At 45.4% G+C, this 21,019-nt stretch overlaps 1 protein-coding gene across 1 annotated transcript in view; it reads left to right on the top strand.

Moving 5' to 3' along the window:
• The window catches only part of LOC147693068 (solute carrier family 26 member 6-like), a 166,860-nt gene that overhangs the window by 83,960 nt on the left and 61,881 nt on the right, over nt 1-21,019 (top strand). The window contains exons 6-7 of the mRNA XM_086939576.1: nt 7,536-7,688; nt 9,987-10,069. Coding sequence (XP_086795702.1) covers nt 7,536-7,688; nt 9,987-10,069 — 236 coding nt within the window. The remainder of the gene's footprint in view (nt 1-7,535; nt 7,689-9,986; nt 10,070-21,019) is intronic.

The following is a 21,019-nucleotide window of genomic DNA, read 5'->3' as shown; positions in this document are numbered from 1 at the left end:
AGCCACGGAGTGTAGGGTGTGAAATTACGGTTGGTTAATGTCGCCTTAACTTTTAGAAAATTATAGAAGTCTATCGGGGCTAGGTCAAACTTCGTTTGTAGGCTTGAGAACGGGCTTGGTTCGCTGTTGTCATACAAGTCTCCGGCCAGGTTAATACCTTTTTCGGACCATGACTCCCAGAAGAGTTCCACACCCGTGTGTTTAAGGTAGGGGTTTCTCCATAATGACATGCATGATGATTTAGAGAATGTCAATTTGGTTTTATGCGTTTGGTCAAGTCTAAGTAGGGCCCTTCTGGTATTTAACAATATGTATCTGGAGTGAGGGAGGTGTGACAGATCCATGGTGATTAAAGACTCAAGAGGAGCCTTGCCCACTATTGATCTCTCAATGTCAACCCACACAGGAGTGTAAGTTGGTGATTTTATTAACCATTGAGCACCTTGCTTACACAGAAAGGTTGTCTGATAGTTTCTGAACGATGGTAGCCCCAGGCCACCTTTATCTTTTGCCAGTTGTAATTTCTTTAGAGATATCCTGGCTTTCTTGCCCCGCCACAGGAAGTTACCAAACAGCTGGTCTATTTTTAAGACAAAATTATTAGAGAATGTCATAGGGAGCATACTGGCCATGTAGTTAACTAATGGTGTTGACATCATTTTGAGAGTTTCTGCCCTGCCCCACCATGAGAGAAACTTTGGGGACCAACTTTCTAGAAGAGTAGATACTTTTTTCAAAGTCGATTCTTCATTTATTTTTAGAGTGGAGACTAAATCCATATCGAAGTCCAACCCCAGGTACTTAAAGCATTTGGGCTGCCATGTAAGACCAGAATCCCCCAAGATTCCCTTATCCCCTATGTTATTTAGCAGCTTGACCTCCGTCTTGTCTTTATTGAGCTTATAGCCCGAAACCCTCGAAAAGTCTTCAATGTCCGACATGAGTGCAGACACTGCCTCATCCGCCCTTTCAGACAGGACAAGCACATCATCTGCATATGCTGTCAATTTAACCGTGCAGTCTCCAAAGGGTATACCTGCAATTTTAGGATCTTCCCTTATATGATGTAAGAATGGTTCAATTGCCAACAAAAATAACGAGGGTGATAAAGGGCACCCCTGCCTCGTACCTTGCTTTAAGCAAAAGGAAGATGAGAACGATCCACCAGCTCTAACTCGCGCCGAGGGGCAGCAATAAAGTGACATCACTAGCCGTGTAAATGTTTCCCCCAAATTAAATTTATTGAGGACTGCTTTGAGAAAGACCCAATCAACCTTATCGAAGGCCTTTTCGGCATCTAACGTTATTGCTACTGTAGGGGTTTCTAGAAGTTTAGATTTCTCCAACACATGCGCCAAAATCCGTGTGTTATCACTGGACAACCTATGCTTTAGGAAGCCCGCTTGAGATGGATGGACTAATTGTGGGAGCACCTTTTGAAGACGTGCGGAAAGTATCATTGCTAGAATCTTACAGTCAATATTAATTAGCGAAATTGGCCTGTAGTTTTTTGGGAGCGATGGGTCTTTCCCTTCCTTCGGGAGTACTGCAATTGTTGCCTCCGCCAGGGTGCCTTTTACTTCACCAGAGCTATTTATTTCTTGGAATAGGTTTATCAAGGGCCCAGTTAACATAGTTGGGAATGTTTTATAGAATTTTGCTGTAAAGCCATCTGGGCCTGGTGCCTTCCCTGTTTTCAATTTTTTAATCGCGCTTTCCACTTCTTCAGTACTGATTGGGCCATTTAGACTAATCTGGTCTTCAGCGGTCAGCCTTGGGAGGTCACACTCATCCAAATAACTCTTAATTTTATCTTCCTCCACCTTTGTATTTTTTGCATACAGGTCCTCATAGAACACTCTAAATACCTCAGCTATCTTGTCTGGATCAGAATGTGAGTTCCCTGAGGCGTCCTTAAGGATGTTAATACAGTTTTTTTGCACTTTAAATTTCAAATATGAAGCGAGACTCTTTCCCGCTTTATTGGATTCGCAAATCTTAAACCTCTTTCCTTTGTCTAGCCAAACTCCCGCCCTTTCACTTATTAACTTATTGTGTTCATATTTCTTATTTGCCAGAGCATAAAGAGTCATATCGTCTCTTAACCTTAAATGCTTACTTTCAAGATCTCTAATTTCACTTTCAAGGGATTCTAATTTCGCGTTATAATTTTTATTCATGGCAGACCTAATCTTGATACATACTCCCCGTAATGTACTTTTCATAGCATCCCATCTAATAAGATCAGATGTGTCCCCTTCTTTATTAATTTGCAGGTAAGAGACAATGGCAGCTTGTATTGTAGATCTGTGTTGAGCGTCGCTTAATATCTCATCATTCAGGCGCCAAGACGTCTGACGGGGAGATGAATTGGCATTTGCAATGGACAGGGAAATACAAGAATGATCCGACATCACACGAGGCTCTATGTTGGTAGACTCTATTCTGGGGACCCCGTTCTGTGTTATGAGGATGTAGTCAATCCTGGAGTATGAGTCATGCGGTGTAGAATAAAAGGTATAATCCCTCCCTGTAGGATTCTGGAGCCTCCACGCATCCACTAAATGAAAGCGTTCACACAGATTATTGAAGGCTCTATGAGATTTGTTTGGTTTGAAAGGGCAGTGGGAGTCCCTATCTAGCGTTGCATCTTTTGGAAGATTAAAATCACCACCCACTATGTGAACAGCGTTATCTGGGATATTTTCCATATGTTTATTTAAACCCTCCCAAAACTTAAGGTCACTGGTGTTAGGGGCATATATGTTTGTAACATAAAATTCCGTATTTTCTTTGCTTAGTCTGGCCGTAACCCACCTCCCGTCCGAGCTAGCCTCATGAGATAAAACCTCCACCTTTGATTTCTTCGCGACAAGAATCAACACCCCATTCTTTTTGTGAACAGATTCTGCACCCACAACTTCGTTGTAAAACTTGTTCCTCAAGTGATAAAACAGCTTAGCTTCCAGCTTTGTCTCTTGTAGCAAAACAATATCGCCTTTCAACCTACGCACATAATCCAAGATTTTTTGTCTTTTGATCGGTTGGTTCAAACCTTTAACATTGAGTGACAGTATCTTCATCTTGTCCATATTACATACTCCCATCGGAGTATTCACCGCGTTATGTGTGAACAGTTAAAGAATGCTTCATCTGGAGAAAGACATGCATCACACTTGACCAATTACAAAATGCTGGACTACCATCTCCCCGAGACTTCGAGAGGACATATGAGTGAACATAGAGGCTATAACCCACACCACCATCAGGTGTCAGTGCAATAGTGAAAGTGCAAGCAAGAAGAAGAAAAAGAAGAAACAGAAAGAGAAGAAAAAGAATCAAACATAAAAGATATGCAACACATACCCGAACCCCCAATCCCCTCGTCCCTCCACCCTCCCCACCCCACCTGTATAACGTAGGCATGGTGATTGGAGAGAGAGTACGGTACAGCCTCCCCGTGCCTAGACATATTCATATTCTTTTGGAGCATATAAGAGTTATAACATTTTACTGAAAACTTGTGAGTTGTTTCTAACTATCACGACCATAATAAATCATGTACCAAGTCACCTTGCACGTATGAAGGAATTCAAGGACTGCAATATTAGAGATAAACGAAACAAGGTATTACCTTTTTGTTTGAATCAATACCAACTGGTAAAGTTATAAAACCTAAGTAGTGAGGCATGCGAAAAAGTATTAAACTTATTAAACGAAGTAGCTCAAGGTAGAAGATTACAAACGTATAGACATGGATACCAAGTCAGAACCTTAAACCTGGGCCTTAACCATGGGCCCTCAAAGTATCCTGAAAAATGTGTATAAATGTGTGAAGTGTGTATAATACGGATACATATATGGAGTTATGAACTCCGAGTCAAAAGGCCCTAAACTTTGGCCATAATCTTTGCTTCAAAGCACCATATTTGTTTGACACAATAGCTGAACATATTCATTTGTTCTGCTAAACAACCAGGAATTGAATACCAATGGAAAATGCGTGTTGCAGAATGCCCTTCATTTATAACCTGAGGCTGAAGCCTGGTCAGCGGAGCTTTCAGGATTATTCGTCTCCATGTCCAATTCCTCAGGGCCATCCAGCATACGTTTCAATTTCAGTGGGTCTGAAAAAATGTGTGGAGAGCCCTGAATAATCACTCGATACCTTGCCGGACCAATGAATCCATATTGGAAGCCCCTTTTCTTCAGTTGCGGTCGAAGCGCCAAGAATGCCTTCCTGACGTCCACTGTCTCTTTACTGTAGTCTTGAGATATATAGACCTTAGCAGATTTCCATAAAATGTGATTGTTTTTACGCATGAAGGTAAGAATCTGTTCTACATGCTGGTACCTGAGCGGTTTGCAAACAATAGCTCTGGGACCCTTTTGATCCTTTGAGATCCTTGCCGGGACTCTATGGGCTCTATCAAATTCTAGTGGGTGTGTAAACGTCATGTTTGTAGCTTGGGTAAACCAGGACTCAAGAAAAGCCACGCAGCTCCCCAGTTGATCCTCTGAACCTTCCGGAATTCCAAAAATGCGTAGGTTCCCCCTTCGATTACGGTCTTCCAATTCAGCGAGTTTCCGAGTTGTTTGATCCGCTGCTATGCACAAGCGTTTAACTGCGTTGCAGGTCTTCACTTCCATATCCTCGAGTTTGCTAATCCTCGTTTCCGCTTCTAAAAGTTTTGCATTGGTGTCGCGATTGTCTTGCCTGATTGCTGCCACCTCTTCTTTTGTCGCTTTCGCCAGATCCCTGACTTCATCAAGTCTGCTAAGTATTAAATCTATCGGATCCGGGTTATCCTTCCTTCCTTTGCCTGGTGAGGGCAGATCAGACTTAAGTCTTTTTAGGCTTTTTGCTAGCTCTTTGTCTGACATGTTTGCTCGTGATGTAGACTGACTGACGTAGACTGACTGGGCAGTGATTCACCTGATTTGTGAATTGATTCACCTGATTTGTGTCTGTCCGCCGTGGCGCACTTTCTTTTCCAGGCTCCGGAGAATGCCCTATTTGTTCCTATTTGTTCCTCAGATGGCCACTGAGAAAGCCGTGATAGCCAGGAATCGGCAATCAATGATGCAGTCCATTAGTTTGAGTAGGTTGATCACTGTGCTGAAGGCGCTATTCTTAACTCACGGTGAGAGTTTGCGTCGCCACTTTGTTTAAAATAGGCAATATGTGTGGAGTGGAGTGGCAATCTCACTCAATCGCATTGCAGTGACACATCGTGTGGTAGGCGCAATCTCAGGCGCAATCTCAGATCATACATTTAGAAGCTACACTTTCCTGCAGACTTTACCAGTCTTTACCCGCCTTTACCAGCTTTACCAGTCTTTACCCGCCTTTACCAGCTTCTGCGCAATCTCAGGCGCAATCTCAGATCATACATTTAGAAGCTACACTTTCCTGCAGTCTTTACCAGTCTTTACCCGCCTTTACCAGCTTCTGCCCATTGTAGAACAACAACTAATCATTCCTTCATGTTGAGCCAGCACCCAGCCCTCATAGCATATGAAATTGTGGCAGCCCTGATGTCTCAGCAGTGTCAAAGTATTCGGGTTAAATTGGAAACATGGTCAGACTACACATACGAGATCAGAATCAATCCTCAGGGGCCAAAATCATCCCAGAAAAGCATATTTCTGCTTGTCATCAAGACACCGATTTTAATGTTCCAATGAGAACAATGATCAGGCGTTTTTCATGCACAATCGTTTTTATCTCCTTTACCCAGTGAAAACGCTCATCTCATGTGGCCAGAATCAATCTGTATGCCTGCAGTTCTTTGGAAATTCGTTACGCCGCCATTTTGTGTGGTGCGAGCGGTGGCCGCTTTCTGTGCACTTTTGTTGTGCCTGCCAAGCGTTTCAGGCGTTTCATTTACTCACTGTTTCTCCCGCTGCCCTTTCCGTGCATCTGCCAGACCGGTTACCGCCGGAGTCCTTCAAAGCCTGCTCTCATATCGAGCAGACCCTCGTTCTCTGACTGCCGGCGTCCTCAGTGGTTTGCTGGGCGGACACGTAGCCTTCCTCCCGCCGTCCTTCACCAGCAGCGCCGGAGCGGAGCTGCCAATCCTGCAAAACCGGACTTCACCTTCACGCAGCTCGTCGACTGAGCGCTCTTTCTGACCCGCTCACATTCCGCCGTCCAGTTCTTTTATTTTTTCGGCGCTGGAGAGGTTTGTATGCTCCAGTTCATAAACGTTTCCTCCGGCACGAGCAGAGAGACTCAGAGCGCCGCCATCTCCCTCGGCGTCCAAACCACGCCCAACCACTGTAGGTCATTTTAAACATAGTATTCATTTTGTTTCACTTTTTGGCCTCTCTTGGGAAAACATATTTTCCCATGGAGAAAGCCCTTCCTCTTCTCCCCTCCAAAACTGAATGTGAGGTGTACCCGTTCCCATACTGGAAGGGAAGTAACATCAGCCCCAGAAGACCATTTTCAGGGTGAGAGAGGGTCGGATTTCGTTTGGGATTGCTAAAAATATATGAACCATTTCCGCCTGCCTGGAATTGTTTTGATAAACGGTGGCATGAGTAAAAGTAGGTATATATTTATGGCTGAAAATATACTTTTCCGAATTGGCCCCATAATGTCCAATGGTACAAGCGTCTTCATTTCAAGATGCTCTCTGCACACACGTTTTTCATCTTGGAGTTTATCTTGGAAAATTTGGACCGAGAGCTGATGCTGGTCCCCTGCTCTTCAGGTCCTACATTTTCTTCACTGTATCTCGATCCTTTTGGTGGTTTGAAAACAGTTCTGTATTATAATCAGAACTTGTTAGCATGTTTAGAGACTTCAAAGCCCTACTGTTTGTTTAGAGCACCACATGTTATCGAGGCAATGGAACCTGCCTGAGTGCTTCAAATCTCCCCTGCCTGTGCATCTGGTCTGGATGCAGGTCCTTGGAATTGGTTCTGGGTGTCTAGAGTAAAGCCACCATGCATATCTTGGAGTTGAAAGAGGGACCAGAGGTGCATTGATGGAGTTTCCCAGAGTGCCTTGGGTTTTGAGAACCCTTCTGGGCACCTCTCCCCTTCTGTTCTCTCCTTGCTATGTTATTGCCTAAATACCTGTCCCCTTCCCTGTTTTAATTTTTATGCATGCTTAAGTCTTGGATTCTATTCCATCTTGGTCTTTCCATCCATGTATACCATTTTATTTGTGTTTTGTGTGCCACTCTTGCTCTTTAAGGAATAAAACCAGAATCATTCACGTAGTCACTCATTTCATTCAATCACCACTCCCTTATTTCCCCACTTGCTTACTCAATGACTTCTATATTGAAATACTCGCTTTTTCAGCCACTTACTTTTTCACCAGCTTTTTCACCATTTTCAAGAGTTCATTATTTCACTCAGTGGCTTCTCAGTCACTGTTTCAATTACTTAGTTACTCAACTATTCACCCGCTCACTCCTTCACCAACTGTTCAAGCATTCATCAACTAATTCACATTTTTATGAATCCATTATTTTTAGCTAAGGCACTCATATTCCTTTGTATGACCCTTTTATTTGCAGTCGGTGGTCACTCTCTGCTCCAAGCTACCGGAAGTGAACATTGCCACGCTGGTCACCAGCTTCATCGCCCTGCTGCTACTGTTCGCTGTCAAGTTTGCCAACCAAAGGTTTAGATCCAGGCTTCCTGCACCCATCCCCATTGAGCTGATCATGGTAAGAGTGGCAGGGAAGAGCAGCTGAGGACCAAATCTTCTCACTCCATTGGTGTACAATGAAACAGAAAGTGGATTCATACACAGAGGTTTGCCTGCTCTCGTGGTTAAACTAAAACCAGAGCAGAAATGGGATCCTCAAGACTTTCTTCAATTTTTTTCCATAGTAGTTTCATATATGCATTCTCTTCACTTACTTCCATTATTTGTTCTATTTCTTCTTTTTTTAGAACAAGTGTTGCTATTGCACCAGTTATTATTTGGATACTAAAGTTCCTTATAGGTTGACCCTTTTGTATTGATAGTGCCCAGCACCTGGTTATAGAGCGTATTTGGTGTGATATGCGTCTCAATCAATTGATTATGACAGTCCCTTTGTCTCAGTATCATGTCCACAACAAAACAATTCCTCGGTTCTGACTTATATTACAATCGTAATTTCCTTTGCAAGCTCCCATAATTGTGAATGGCATCTTTGCCAACTGCCTGTTGGGTTGGACATAGATTTTTGAACAGGGAGCTGGGATATGTTGTTGTGTAGCGATTTAGCTGTCCATATATAGGTTTTCCATATACATGTCCTCATATAGGCACAATTTGCATTGTCCTTATTTAGGCATAAGATCCCAGTCCTTATTTAGGCATAAGCCATGCTATCTAAATACAGGCGGTCACCTACATCCGTCCACTCCAACATCACAACGAGTTCTTAGAAACCAGACCCTTTAGCTATTGAGAGTTTCCCTAGCCCAGGATTATTGATTTTGCCAAGAACTCATTTATAAGGCATGAACCGCTATACCCTAAGGGTTCATTCATGACGTCTTCCTCTGCCCGATTTACGTCAATGCAAAAATTTCTAAGCACCTTCCAGGTTTAAATATACCTTCCCTTACCATGGCAAACCACGGCTCGGCTGCACAGCTCGATACGACTCGCCACGGCAAGTAAGGCGGAGACCTCGACTTAGAGGAACCCGTGTCCCGGTCTGACGCACTGACAAGACGCTGTCATCCCTGCTTGCAGAGAATCCAGCTTCCAGTGTTCTGACTCCCTTCGCTGGGATGTTAGAGTTCGAGACTCGGAAAGAGATTCCAACCTCTCTCGTTCTTAAAGTATGGAGCTGACTAGAACCTAGAGGGACTCTTGGCATACCGAACTATAGCTTTCCATACTATGGAAAACAACACCTACTTCTTACCTTGTACTACACTTAGGTTAGGTACACTGGGGTAGAACTAGTTAGAGAGCGCAACGTATGAGTACTCGCATTTTAGCCTGTGTTATTTATGTATATGAATATGTATCATAGCTAAAAGACAATGCCATTGCAGTATTATTTCTTTCTACTGCTCACGCTGTATATTATATATCTTGCATTCTGTCTTATGATTGTAACAGCACATATCTCTTACATGAGAAATAAGACTGTTCAATAAATCCCTTTTATTGAAACGCCCGCCTACTCTTTCTGTGTAAATGCAGAAACTAAGCATGCACGATTAAGCTGAGTGAAACTGTTATCTATTGTTTCCACAATTCTGAGAGTGTTCCGATTCTAAAGGGAAACAAAGTTGTCATGTTTATGTGGTTGCCAGAAACTACTCCCTTCTTGTTTGACAAGGAGTTTCTAGTGGCCTCCTAGTTAGCTGGCACACAAAATAATTACGTTTAATATACTCGATAGGGGCATACTGACCTCAGTCCTATGCCAAAACTATAGTGTATAATATTCCAATGCGTAGAGCCTATTAGGGAAATAGGAACTACACTACAATGTTCTATCACTGTACCATTGAGTGGTTGCTCTGCACTAACTCGAATGTCAGAGAACTTCTCCCTTGCACTGGTATTTAATCCAATCTGTGACATTCAGTGGGGTTATTGAGAGTGTGGTGCCATGCACCAATCCAATTTATTAATACAAAGATGTAAAAAATCCAACAGCAGAAAATTATTCTATATAGCCCTTAAAGCTGATTTTTTTTAATCACACGATATTGTGACCACAAATCTTACACAGTGTTAACGTTATCTGCAGCCACCATACTGCAAAACTTTAGTGCATGAGAGCCAATGTTTTTCTTTCAATAGATTCACATGCAGTAATTCTAAATGGCAATCACTTACATACGCATTAATTTACCTGCACATATCTTGGGGTCAAATCCTGCATAGGTCAACGTTGGGCAGCCCTGATTTAGAGTGCTGCACTAATGCCACCCTCCTACTGGAACACACAGACTGGCTGTTAACCTCTGACTCTTCAATGTGTTGTTTTTCTCTTTCTTGATTACAGCTCATTGTTGCCACTGGGATATCATACGGTGCCAAGCTACATGACACGTTTGACATAGACATTGTAGGTGACATCCCTGTTGGGTGAGTGCCATCTTGAATTCTGTGCCATTAGAATGAGTCATGAAAATGGTTCTCTCTGGCAAAAAATACAAGCATAGCTTTTGCTCCAGATGGTTATGAATTTGAGTTTAGTCTCCCAAAAGTGTTCACATCCCTTTCTGCTTGAACACTGAACACAACATTGACACAGAATTGACCAAGAAAATAAAAGACAGAAATTAACATGGTTGGAGGTTAACTTTGGTTAAAAAAAGGTATTTTGTCAGGTACTAGCAGAGCCAGAATATTTAATGGAACTATAAATGTAGCTAAATACCAACTCCACAAATTCTTTGCCTTTTCAGAATATTAATATTTTCAAAAGTTTAAATTTAAGTAATTATCACTATAGTTTTTCTTTGTAAACATGTCATGGAGGAATTTGCATTAGTACTGTTATAACTAAAGCTTACAATGTTTGTATAGCACACTAAAACCAAGAAGTGCTCTCTAGGCCATGTACCATGAAAACCTACTCAACTAGCGTGTTGGGCTCAGGCATCATATTATGGATCAAACTTGTAAAATACATAGTATGTTTGAGTTGCTGCATGGTTCCTGAACCCATAAAATACAAAATGATTTATCACAGCCTCCAATTATTAGTAAAGTTAAGCACATATCCACAGCGCACAGTTGTAACAATTTCCACCATCAATTAAAGCACTATAATGATATAAATGGTTTATAACCAAATTAAGCTTTCCACAAGCAGTAGCTACAATAACTCACTTCCTGATTCAAAACTCTCTGTATCCCCTGCTTTCCGGGGATGAAGACTGGCTGAATATGTGGCTGAACCACATACTCGTTCTTTGTGTTTCCACGTGGTAACTGTGTGTAAGTTTATCTCTCAAAGATTTACCCTTCTTATAAGTAATGGCTCGATTAGCTGTCAAATTAGGGCTGATTACCACATTGTTTTTAAGATGGGCCAATGTTTACAAATGATATTCCTCACCTTATGTCAAGATGAATTGTAAGGAGTTATAAACCTAATACTCACACCTTCTTTGTTCTTAATCACATTCAGATCGAGAAGCTGTATCCTAGTCAGGGATTCTTGCTTTCTTAGTAGCCACCCTCTCTCTAAATCTCTTCCTCATCTGTAAAGTTTGGTTCTCAAAATGTATTTAGCCTTAAAGTTTTCCAATAGGTACTGCTACAAATTCTCTTTCATCTTAAAGTCTTCGGGTGATGCTTTAAATCAATTGTTTCGGGTGTTGGCTCCTGAAATGTGAAGTGCTAATTCCAGCTGCGGGTTTGCGGTGTATGGTGCACTGTATTTTCCCTTCCTGCACTTGAAAAAAGCAATCTCTTGTGAGCTCATGGTAATGATGAATTTAAAGTTGTAGGGATTATCATTCAACTTGGCTACATATTCATATGTAGTTTATTTTGGGCCCTTCCACAGCACAAACAAGTCATCAATATAATGAGACCAAATCAAAATGTAAGGCATATCATTCTGGTTGTCCCCTGCCCAGGCCACATGCTCCTCCCACTAGCCCATCATGAGATTCGTGAAGCTAGGGGTGAAGCAGGTGCCCATAGCAGTTCCAACCTTCTGTCTCTAAAAAGGTCTGATCATATACAAAGATGTTTGCTTAAAGACAGAATTTAATCATATTCACCAACATCTTTTTGTGCTCTCAAAAAGAAGCAGATGTATTTGTAAAAAAATATTCGCAGGTCCTTACTCCAAAATTGTGATCTATAGAGCTATATAGCAAGACCACTTACAATTTAATCATGCGATATGAATCTGACAACTCTATGTCAAATATTATGGACATAAATCTCAACTATCTCTGCAGAAGGAACTAAGGACCACAACTTATGCAAATAAGAAAAGACTCTGTGTGAATAGCAGTATTTCTAAGAAGCTCTCATTTGAGGAGATTATCGGTCTCCCCTAAGGGTTCTACTACTCATATGCACTTTTGGCAGGACATAGACTGATGGTTCTTAGGGGTAATCTGATCTCAGACTATTGTACACATCATAATCTAGGATCGCCCTGCCCCCCAATCCAACAAGTATTCTCTGTATCGTCGTATAGAGGCTTTGTAAGCTTCAACTGTGATCACTTTGTAACAGTCATCATCAGAAAACTGTCTCATTACTTCAATTTCATACACAGTGGCATCAAAGGGCTTTACTCTTACAGGTTTGTCATTTTTCAAAGAAATAAGGACTTTTCTTTGCAGTGTTGTTAAGTTATCTGGTACTTTCCCTCTCTTAACTTTGATCTTTATCAGCTCCAAAATCATGGAAAACATCCAAATTATCTTGCGGCAGGGCTGGCATTCCTTTGCATTTTGGTTTTAAACCACTGCTGCTTGGTGTCTCTCAATCGATTCCTAGGTTCCCCAACACCTGTTCTAATTCCACATTGGCATCTTAACATCAACTTTTACTATACAATCTCTACAGTGCCAAAAGACCTTCGACCTCCCCAATCTGCAGATCACACTGAGGTAAACTCTATTGCTGAACACCAGGTTTATTTTTTGATAGCTTGTGCACTTTACTCAATTTCAACTTTCGAGTAACAATGAAAATCAATAATCTGTACATAATTAAATCAAAAAATTGGACAAAATGAAAGTCCCAATTCTAATAGAGACACCTCATCATTCATAAGCTTGCGTTGGGAAAGATTCAAAACATACATATATAACCTACTGGTGATAGTCAGTAGGTAATTATAGTTAGGACCAACTTTTCCTATAGATGTAGTATTTATTGTTTTGCCAATAACTTTGGCGTCGATGGACGAATCTTCACAAAATTTTCAAAAGTAGTGTACTAGTTATTGAGTGTAATTATGTGATGATTACAGCTTTAGTGGCAAATATGATGACTATACTTGTCTTTTTATTCAAACAAAACCAACTTTGACACACCCAGGTCTCCTCATCTTAGAAATAGACCCCGCACCCCAAATAGCTATTTTGTAATCCTTCCATTTTAGGCAAGATTTGCACATACATATACCTTAAATATTTGCAGTGGTGATAGTAGTGGTTTTGCAGTTGTTTGTGACTAATTTTGCCAGTAGCATGCTGTTGGACTTAGGGTATCCAAGTCTACATATGGTAGCCTGGCACAGTAGTGGTTACAGCTAAACTCAAGGCGTTGGTTAAGCGCTTACAAAACCCACTCACAGTAACTCAGTGATGAACCACTAAAATAAAAGACACAACACCGATTTTTGGAAAAATACCATTACCTTTTATAAAAATAATATGACTCTTCTTTTTATGCAAAATGGGTTTACAATTAGTTTAGCAATAATGCACCTGTGTTACACCAATATCAGTATTTTTCCCACTCTAGGAATGCTAATTCATAGGTACATTTCCTTTATAGTAACTGTTATCAATCCCACAAAATTACTTTATCAAACAGTCATCACAGTCAGTAATATTCACTATACAGGTTATACATTTACATTACAGACCTGGCATGTACATTTCATTACCCTTCTTGTTTTCAGCGCTCTTGTTCAAGCACAACAACCTCCTACCCCCAGCAGTGCTGTCCTCAGAGCTCACAGCCACTAGAAGCTAAATCGGAGACAAGAGGAGTTAATAAGGCTTCCCCCCCCTTGTTTATTGAATGGTTACACCTCTCTGTTAAGGGTTCCAACTCCAGGGGTGTGATGATTGAGAACCTGACAGAACGTGCCTGGAATTAATGATCTAAAGTCAAGTTTCCCCAAGGTCTTCTGGGAAGGCCTCCACACTCCTTAACCGTGTTTGCTGCCCAGTCACAGGGTTTATTTAATGCCGGCACAGCCGCCTCCCACTCCCTCACTCCCCAGCTTACTTCTGGCGTGGTAGTCGATGCAGCTGGTGTTTGCCGTGTCACGCGGTGTCAGGGAAGCCTCCCCGCTGATGACGAGGCGTGTCAGAGGAGCCTACCCCAGTCCTAGGTGCTCCACCGAGGCGTCCGATGTGGCGCTTCTGCCCCCCTGTCCGCGTCTCTTCACGCAATCACCGACGAGCGCACTGTTCTCCCGGGCATGCGCGTAGCTCTCCTGCAACTCCGCCTCTTGAGTCGCGCTGCTCCTCGGCGCCTGCGCAATCCTCGCCGGTCACCTCGCCTCCCAGGATAAACGCTGCACTCCTGGGCCTGCCCGAACCTAGGCCCCTCCTGCTTTCAATAGCGGACGCGCTGAGGACATGCGCGGAAGCGCTTCCTGACTTCCACTGACGCGACCGGTGCCCCCGGGGTCCTGCAGTCAGCCAACACAGCGCCGCTCTCCACACGCAGTCACTTCCCTCACCTGGCTCCAGGAAAAGTATACTCCTGATCGGTGCACTCGCTCTCCAGGTCGCTATGGTGCCACAGACACCCGCCTTCACCACAGCTGCTCTACAACACTGGTAAGTGCAGCGCTGGGTATGGGAAGTCAGGGATATCCTCAGTAAGAGTATCCTGTCAGTTTTCACTGGTGTTCAGACTTAGAAGGGTCTTCCTTCACACGCAGGTTGCTTTTCTTCTCAGCAGTTGATGTATGGGGAGGGATTGGTCAAAGGCTGAAGGGGGAACGTCTCTCTGAAGTGACTGTCTGCCTCCAAGACAAACTAGCTGCTCTCAGTGCGTCCACCTCCTCTCACCACTGCCTCACTCCTCCACTCTTGGGTCAGCACAAAATGGCTGCTGGTCACTGGCCTTATATAGGGTGGCCTGAGACCTGCAGAAGTCTCTGGTTGTTTCTAGAAAGTTCCCTATGTTAGCCTATGGGCCTGTCCTCCAGTAGTGTCCGTTATGGCAGTTGGTGGACACCATTTTAGGTTTCTGGATGTCCCTAGATTTTCAAGGGGCCTGACTAGGCCTCACAGGTTATGAGGGAAAAATGGCGTCATAGCCAAGGAACACCTAGCCCCCTGACAGCACTGAAAAATCCTGATGGACATATATGTAAAAATAAAAATAGAAACTCTGGGAGGCTAAGGGGGACAAAAATAAATAATAATGGTTAGAATATCCCCAGAAGCAGACAGGTCTAACACGTGTCCCCCCCAGCTGAAAGTGGGGAGAACTACCCAACCCCTTGGGAGTCCTCATCACTAAGGCGGAAATACCTGGATAGACCGTCTGCATTGGCATGGTCCGTCCCAGGTCGGTGTTCCACCCTAAAGTCCATTCCCTGTAGGGAGATGGACCACCTTAGCAACTTGGGATTCTCCCCCTTCATTTGCATCAGCCAACGAAGGGGGCGGTGGTCAGTCTGAACTAGGAAGTGCGAGCCAAACAAGTATGGCCGCAGCTTCTTCAGAGCCCAAACCACCGCAAAGGCTTCTCTCTCAATTGTACTCCACCTCCTTTCCCTGGGGAGTAGTCTCCTAGACAGGAAGACCACGGGTTGATCCAAGCCCTCATCATTTAGCTGCGATAACACTGCCCCAATGCCATGTTCTGACGCATCTGTTTGGACAATGAATTCTCTAGCAAAATCAGGGGCCTTGAGAATGGGAGCGGAACACAATGCTTGTTTCAAGGTCATGAAGGCTCGCTGGCAAGCCTCCGTCCAGACTACCCGTCGGGGTTGTTTCTTGGAAGTAATTTCAGTGAGGGGTGCCACAATAGTGCCATACCCCTTCACGAAGCGACGGTAGTATCCAGTGAGGCCCAGGAAGGCTCGGACCTCAGTTTGAGTCTTGGGGGGCTCCCAGGCGATGATAGCCTCAATCTTTGCCTGGAGGGGCTGCACCGTCCCTCTGCCCACCAAGTGACCTAGGTACACCACCGACCCCTGTCCGATCTGACACTTGCTGGCCTTGATTGTCAAGCCAGCCTGTTGCAGGGCATGAAGAACAGCTTGCAGGTGCTGCAAATGGTCCTCCCAGCTGCTACTGAAGACAGCAATGTCGTCCAGGTAAGCAGCAGAAAAAGCTTCCATTCCAGAAAGGACCCTGTTCACCAGCCGCTGAAAAGTGGCAGGGGCATTCTTGAGCCCAAAGGGCATCACACGAAATTGGTAGTGTCCCTGAGGTGTAGAGAAGGCTGACCTTTCCTTCGCCTCCTCGGTAAGGGAAATCTGCCAGTACCCTGAAGTTAGGTCAAAGGTACTTAAGTATTGAGCAGCTCCCAGCCGGTCAATAAGCTCATCCGCCCGTGGGATGGGATGTGCGTCAGTTTTGGTTACTGAATTCAAGCCTCGGTAGTCCACACAGAATCTCAATTCAGGTGTGGTGCCTGGTGGGGCAGCTTTTGGTACCAAAACCACCGGGCTAGACCAAGGGCTACCAGAAGGTTCAATCACTCCTAGCTCCAGCATCTTGGCGACTTCACTTTTGATGCTGGCCTTCACCTTGTCCGACAGCCGGTAGATTTTAGACTTCACAGGTGGGCTGTCTCCTGTGTCCACGTCGTGGGTACACAGGTGGGTCCTACCTGGGACAAGGGAGAACAGAGAAGAAAATTGCTCCAGGATCTGGCGGCAATCACTCTGCTGTTCAGGAGTCAGGGATGGCGAGAGAATCACTCCCTCCACCGACCCATCCTTTTCTTGGGACGAGAGAAGATCAGGGAGAGGTTCACTTTCTTCTTCCTCTGCTCCATCGGTTACCATCATTAAGACAACCTCGGGCCTCTCATGATGTGGCTTGAGGCGATTGGCATGCAGCACCCTGTGGGGCTGCCTCGGGGTCTTAAAGATCCACCAAATAGGTGGACTTCCCCTTTTTCTCCAAAACCTCAAAGGGGCCTGTCCAACGGTCCTGGAGGGCATTTAGCTCTCCAGGTTCCATTACCCACACTTTCTGTCCAGGCTCCAGTTCCACTGGGTGAGCGTTGTGGTCATACCACTCTTTCATAACTGCTTGGCTGGCCTCCAAGTTGTCTGAAGCTTGCTTCCACAACTTAGCCATTTGGCTCCGGAAGGCCAGCATGTAGCTCACCACGTCCTGGGGAAGCTTCCTGGGAGTCCGTTCCCATCCGTCTTTCACCAGGCTGAGAGGTCCCCGTACAGGGTGCCCGTACAAAAGTTCGAAGGGGCTGAAGCCCACTCCCTTCTGTGGCACTTCCCTGTAGGAAAACAAGAGACAGGGTAGGAGGACGTCCCATTTCCTCCGCAGGCTCTCAGGTAGACTCCGTATCATACCTTTCAAGGTTTTGTTAAACCTTTCTACAAGACCATTGGTTTGTGGGTGATAAGGAGTGGTAAACCGATAGGTAACGCCGCACTCCTTCCACATAGCCCGCATGTATGCTGAAAGAAAGTTAGTCCCCCTGTCGGACACAACCTCCTTGGGGAAACCCACTCGGGTGAAGATCCCCATCAGGGCCCTTGCCACTGCAGGTGCAGTGATGGTCCTCAGAGGTATTGCCTCTGGGTACCGTGTGGCATGATCCACCAAAACCAGTATGAACCGGTGACCAGCTGAAGTTGGTGGATCCAATGGCCCTACAATGTCGATGCCCACCCTCTCAAAGGGGGTGCTAACGACAGGTAGTGGTTCCAGGGGAGCTTTTAGCTTCACCCCTGTTTTCCCACTGGCTTGGCAAGACACACACGTCCGACAATATGTATCAGACGCCACTTTCATTCGAGGCCAGTAGAAGTGGGGGACAAGCCGGGCAAAGGTCTTGTCCTGTCCTAGGTGTCCTGCCAATGGTATCTCATGAGCCAGTTCCAAAAGAAAGGCTCTAAAGCATTGAGGGACCACCAAGGCCCTGGATGGACCATGTCCAGGTGCCTTGGGCTCACTGTAGAGGAGTCCATCCTCCCAGTAAATCCGGTAGCTCCCTACAATGTTTCCTGCTGCCTGGGCTTTGGCCTGTTGCCGCAGCCCCTCGAGAGTAGGACACTCTTTCTGAGCTTTGCAGAACTCTTCCCTGGAAGGACCTCCCTCCACATGCCATTCAGTAAGGATGGGTAGGTTTTCCAGGGAAGCAACATTCTCCCCTGTGGACTCCAGATCCACCTCCGCAGGTGGCCCGTCTGTCTCACGAGGTGGAGATGTGGAGGCAGGGTCCTCCGGCCTCCTGTCCTTCTCCTCTCTGGCAGCCGGCTGGGCCATTGTTCCAGGCTCCAGCGTAAGTGAACTCCCCCTTCGGGCAGTCACGGACCTTGTGCTGACACAAGTCCAGTCAGGGGGTCCCAGCATCTCAGAGTGAGTCTGGTACTCCACCCTCCTCCAAGCATTGTGCTCCATATCATTCCCTAACAGGCAGTCAACAGGCACGGCAGGGCTTACGGCAACTCGAAGTGGACCTGCAACCCCTCCCCACTCAAAGGGAACCTCAGCCACAGGGTAGTGGCCCAATCTGCCGTCAGCCATTACGGCGGGATGGAGTACATCTGGGATGACCTGCTCTGGAGACACCAGCTGACTCCTTACCATAGTCATGCTGGCTCCTGTATCTCTCAGAGCCTCCCCTCTACGGCCATTGATGGTGACCCACTGCTCATACTTAGTAGTATTAGAGGGAAGTTGGGTCTTTGGAACCATCTCCTTATCTCCCAGGGACACTAAAGTGACACCCGCCCGCTCCCCTCCGTTACCCAAAGGCATCTCCTCCCCGAGCACTACACTAGTTATTCCCAGGGCTTTTCCTCCAGTGGGAGGGGGTGGTCTTTTTGGGCATCTCACATCTCCCTTATAGTGTCCCACACCACCACACTCAAAACAATGAACAACCCTTGGCTGCTGGCTTTGGCCAGGGGTAGGGTTGCGAGGGGGGTTACTCTTAGGGATGAATCCTCTGCCCCTTCCTTGCGAAGTATTTTGTGGCCCTTTTGAGAACTCCCTCTTATTTTCCCCTCCCTCTTTCTTCTGGGGGGCGCCCTGTCCATGCTTCTGGGAATCCCCTCCAGTCCCCTTAGTCGACACCCGGGTACTAACCCAGATGTCCGCCTCCTCAGCAAGCTTCCTGGGGCTGGTCAGCTTGCTGTCCACCAGATGCTGTCGTAGTTCGGGAAGACATTTCTCGAGTAGGTGTTCCTTGAGTATGAGGTCATATAGTCCCTCATAGTCCCCTACCTCGCTGCCTCTCACCCAACCCTCCAGGGCCTTCCTGGAGTAATCCAAAAAGTCTACCCAGTTCTGCGTGCCTAGTTTGTGGCTGCCCCGGAACTTTTGCCTATACTTCTCAGGGGTCAACCCAAACTTCCTTAGCAGCGCTGACTTCATAGCCGGGTAGTAGGTCTGTTCACTTTGATCTAGGGCCAACAAGGTATCCCTGCCAGTGGGGGGCATGTATTTATATAACCCACCCCCCCAGTGGGCTTCCAAGATCCCATGGGCCCTCAGTGAGACCTCGTAGGCGGCTAACCATTTTGCAATGTCATCACTGGGTACATAGCATGCCATTATATCTTTTGGTAGGTAAGGTCTGGGTTCCCGGATGTTGGTCTGGGTATCGCTGCCACCATTCTCTGATTTGGGGGTTCTTAGGTTTAGGGCTTGTAAATCCATCTCTTTGATGGTCCGCTCATGCGCCAACCTCTTGTCCTCCCTTTCCATGTACATCCTGGCTAGTTCTATTCTCATCTTCCTCTCCTCCCTCCTATCCTCTAACTCGGCGTTGGTCAAACCCCTCTCCGAGACACTACTGCCCGCTCTGGAAGGTGTCCTAGGGCCTGTTAAAAGGTTCCCCCCTCCCGCCTGGTACAGTGTTGCGGTCTCCAGGACAGTGTCCCTGTCACTCCCCTCAGTATCTACTTCCTCCCCGGAATGAGCCTCCACCCATGCCCGGATACTGGTCAGCAGCTCAACTTTCCTGGCGCCTTTCTTAAAAAACACCACCTGCTGCTGACACCATTCCTTCAATTGGGTCACGGTATAATTTTCCAGCTCTTCCACATTTATCTCCATTTCTATTTAGAGTATAAACTTTTACACAGGAGGAATCCAAAAAGTGACCTGGGGTCAACCTCCACCCACCACCAGTAGTTAATTTAGAAAAAGCAAAATTTAGATTAGGAGGGCCGCAGGGAGAAAACTCCAGGTGAGGTCCCGTGGTAGGCACTGCGTTACTACTAAGTGAGTGTAAGCACAAATCCGTGATCCCACCGCTGAAACACCAATTATGTTGGACTTAGGGTATCCAAGTCTACATATGGTAGCCTGGCACAGTAGTGGTTACAGCTAAACTCAAGGCGTTGGTTAAGCGCTTACAAAACCCACTCACAGTAACTCAGTGATGAACCACTAAAATAAAAGACACAACACCGATTTTTGGAAAAATACCATTACCTTTTATAGAAATAATATGACTCTTCTTTTTATGCAAAATGGGTTTACAATTAGTTTAGCAATAATGCACCTTTGTTACACCAATCTCAGTATTTTTCCCACTCTAGGAATGCTAATTCATAGGTACATTTCCTTTGTAGTAACTGTTATCAATCCCACAAAATTACTTTATCAAACAGTCATCACAGTCAGTAATATTCACTATACAGGTTATACATTTACATTACAGACCTGGCATGTACATTTCATTACCCTTCTTGTTTTCAGCGCTCTTGTTCAAGCACGACAACCTCCTACCCCCAGCAGTGCTGTCCTCAGAGCTCACAGCCACTAGAAGCTAAATCGGAGACAAGAGGAGTTAATAAGGCTTCGCCCCCTTGTTTATTGAATGGTTACACCTCTCTGTTAAGGGTTCCAACTCCAGGGGTGTGATGATTGAGAACCTGACAGAACGTGCCTGGAATTAATGATCTAAAGTCAAGTTTCCCCAAGGTCTTCTAGGAAGGCCTCCACACTCCTTAACCGTGTTTGCTGCCCAGTCACAGGTTTTTTTTAATGCCGGCACAGCCGCCTCCCACTCCCTCACTCCCCAGCTTACTTCTGGCATGGTAGTCGATGCAGCTGGTGTTTGCCGTGTCACGCGGTGTCAGGGAAGCCTCCCCGCTGATGGCGAGGCGTGTCAGAGGAGCCTACCCCAGTCCTAGGTGCTCCACTGAGG

The sequence above is a fragment of the Lissotriton vulgaris genome, chromosome 9, assembly GCF_964263255.1.
Source record: "Lissotriton vulgaris chromosome 9, aLisVul1.2, whole genome shotgun sequence".
Taxonomy (NCBI): Eukaryota; Metazoa; Chordata; class Amphibia; order Caudata; family Salamandridae; genus Lissotriton; species Lissotriton vulgaris.
This window is presented reverse-complemented; position numbering and strand designations above follow the sequence as displayed.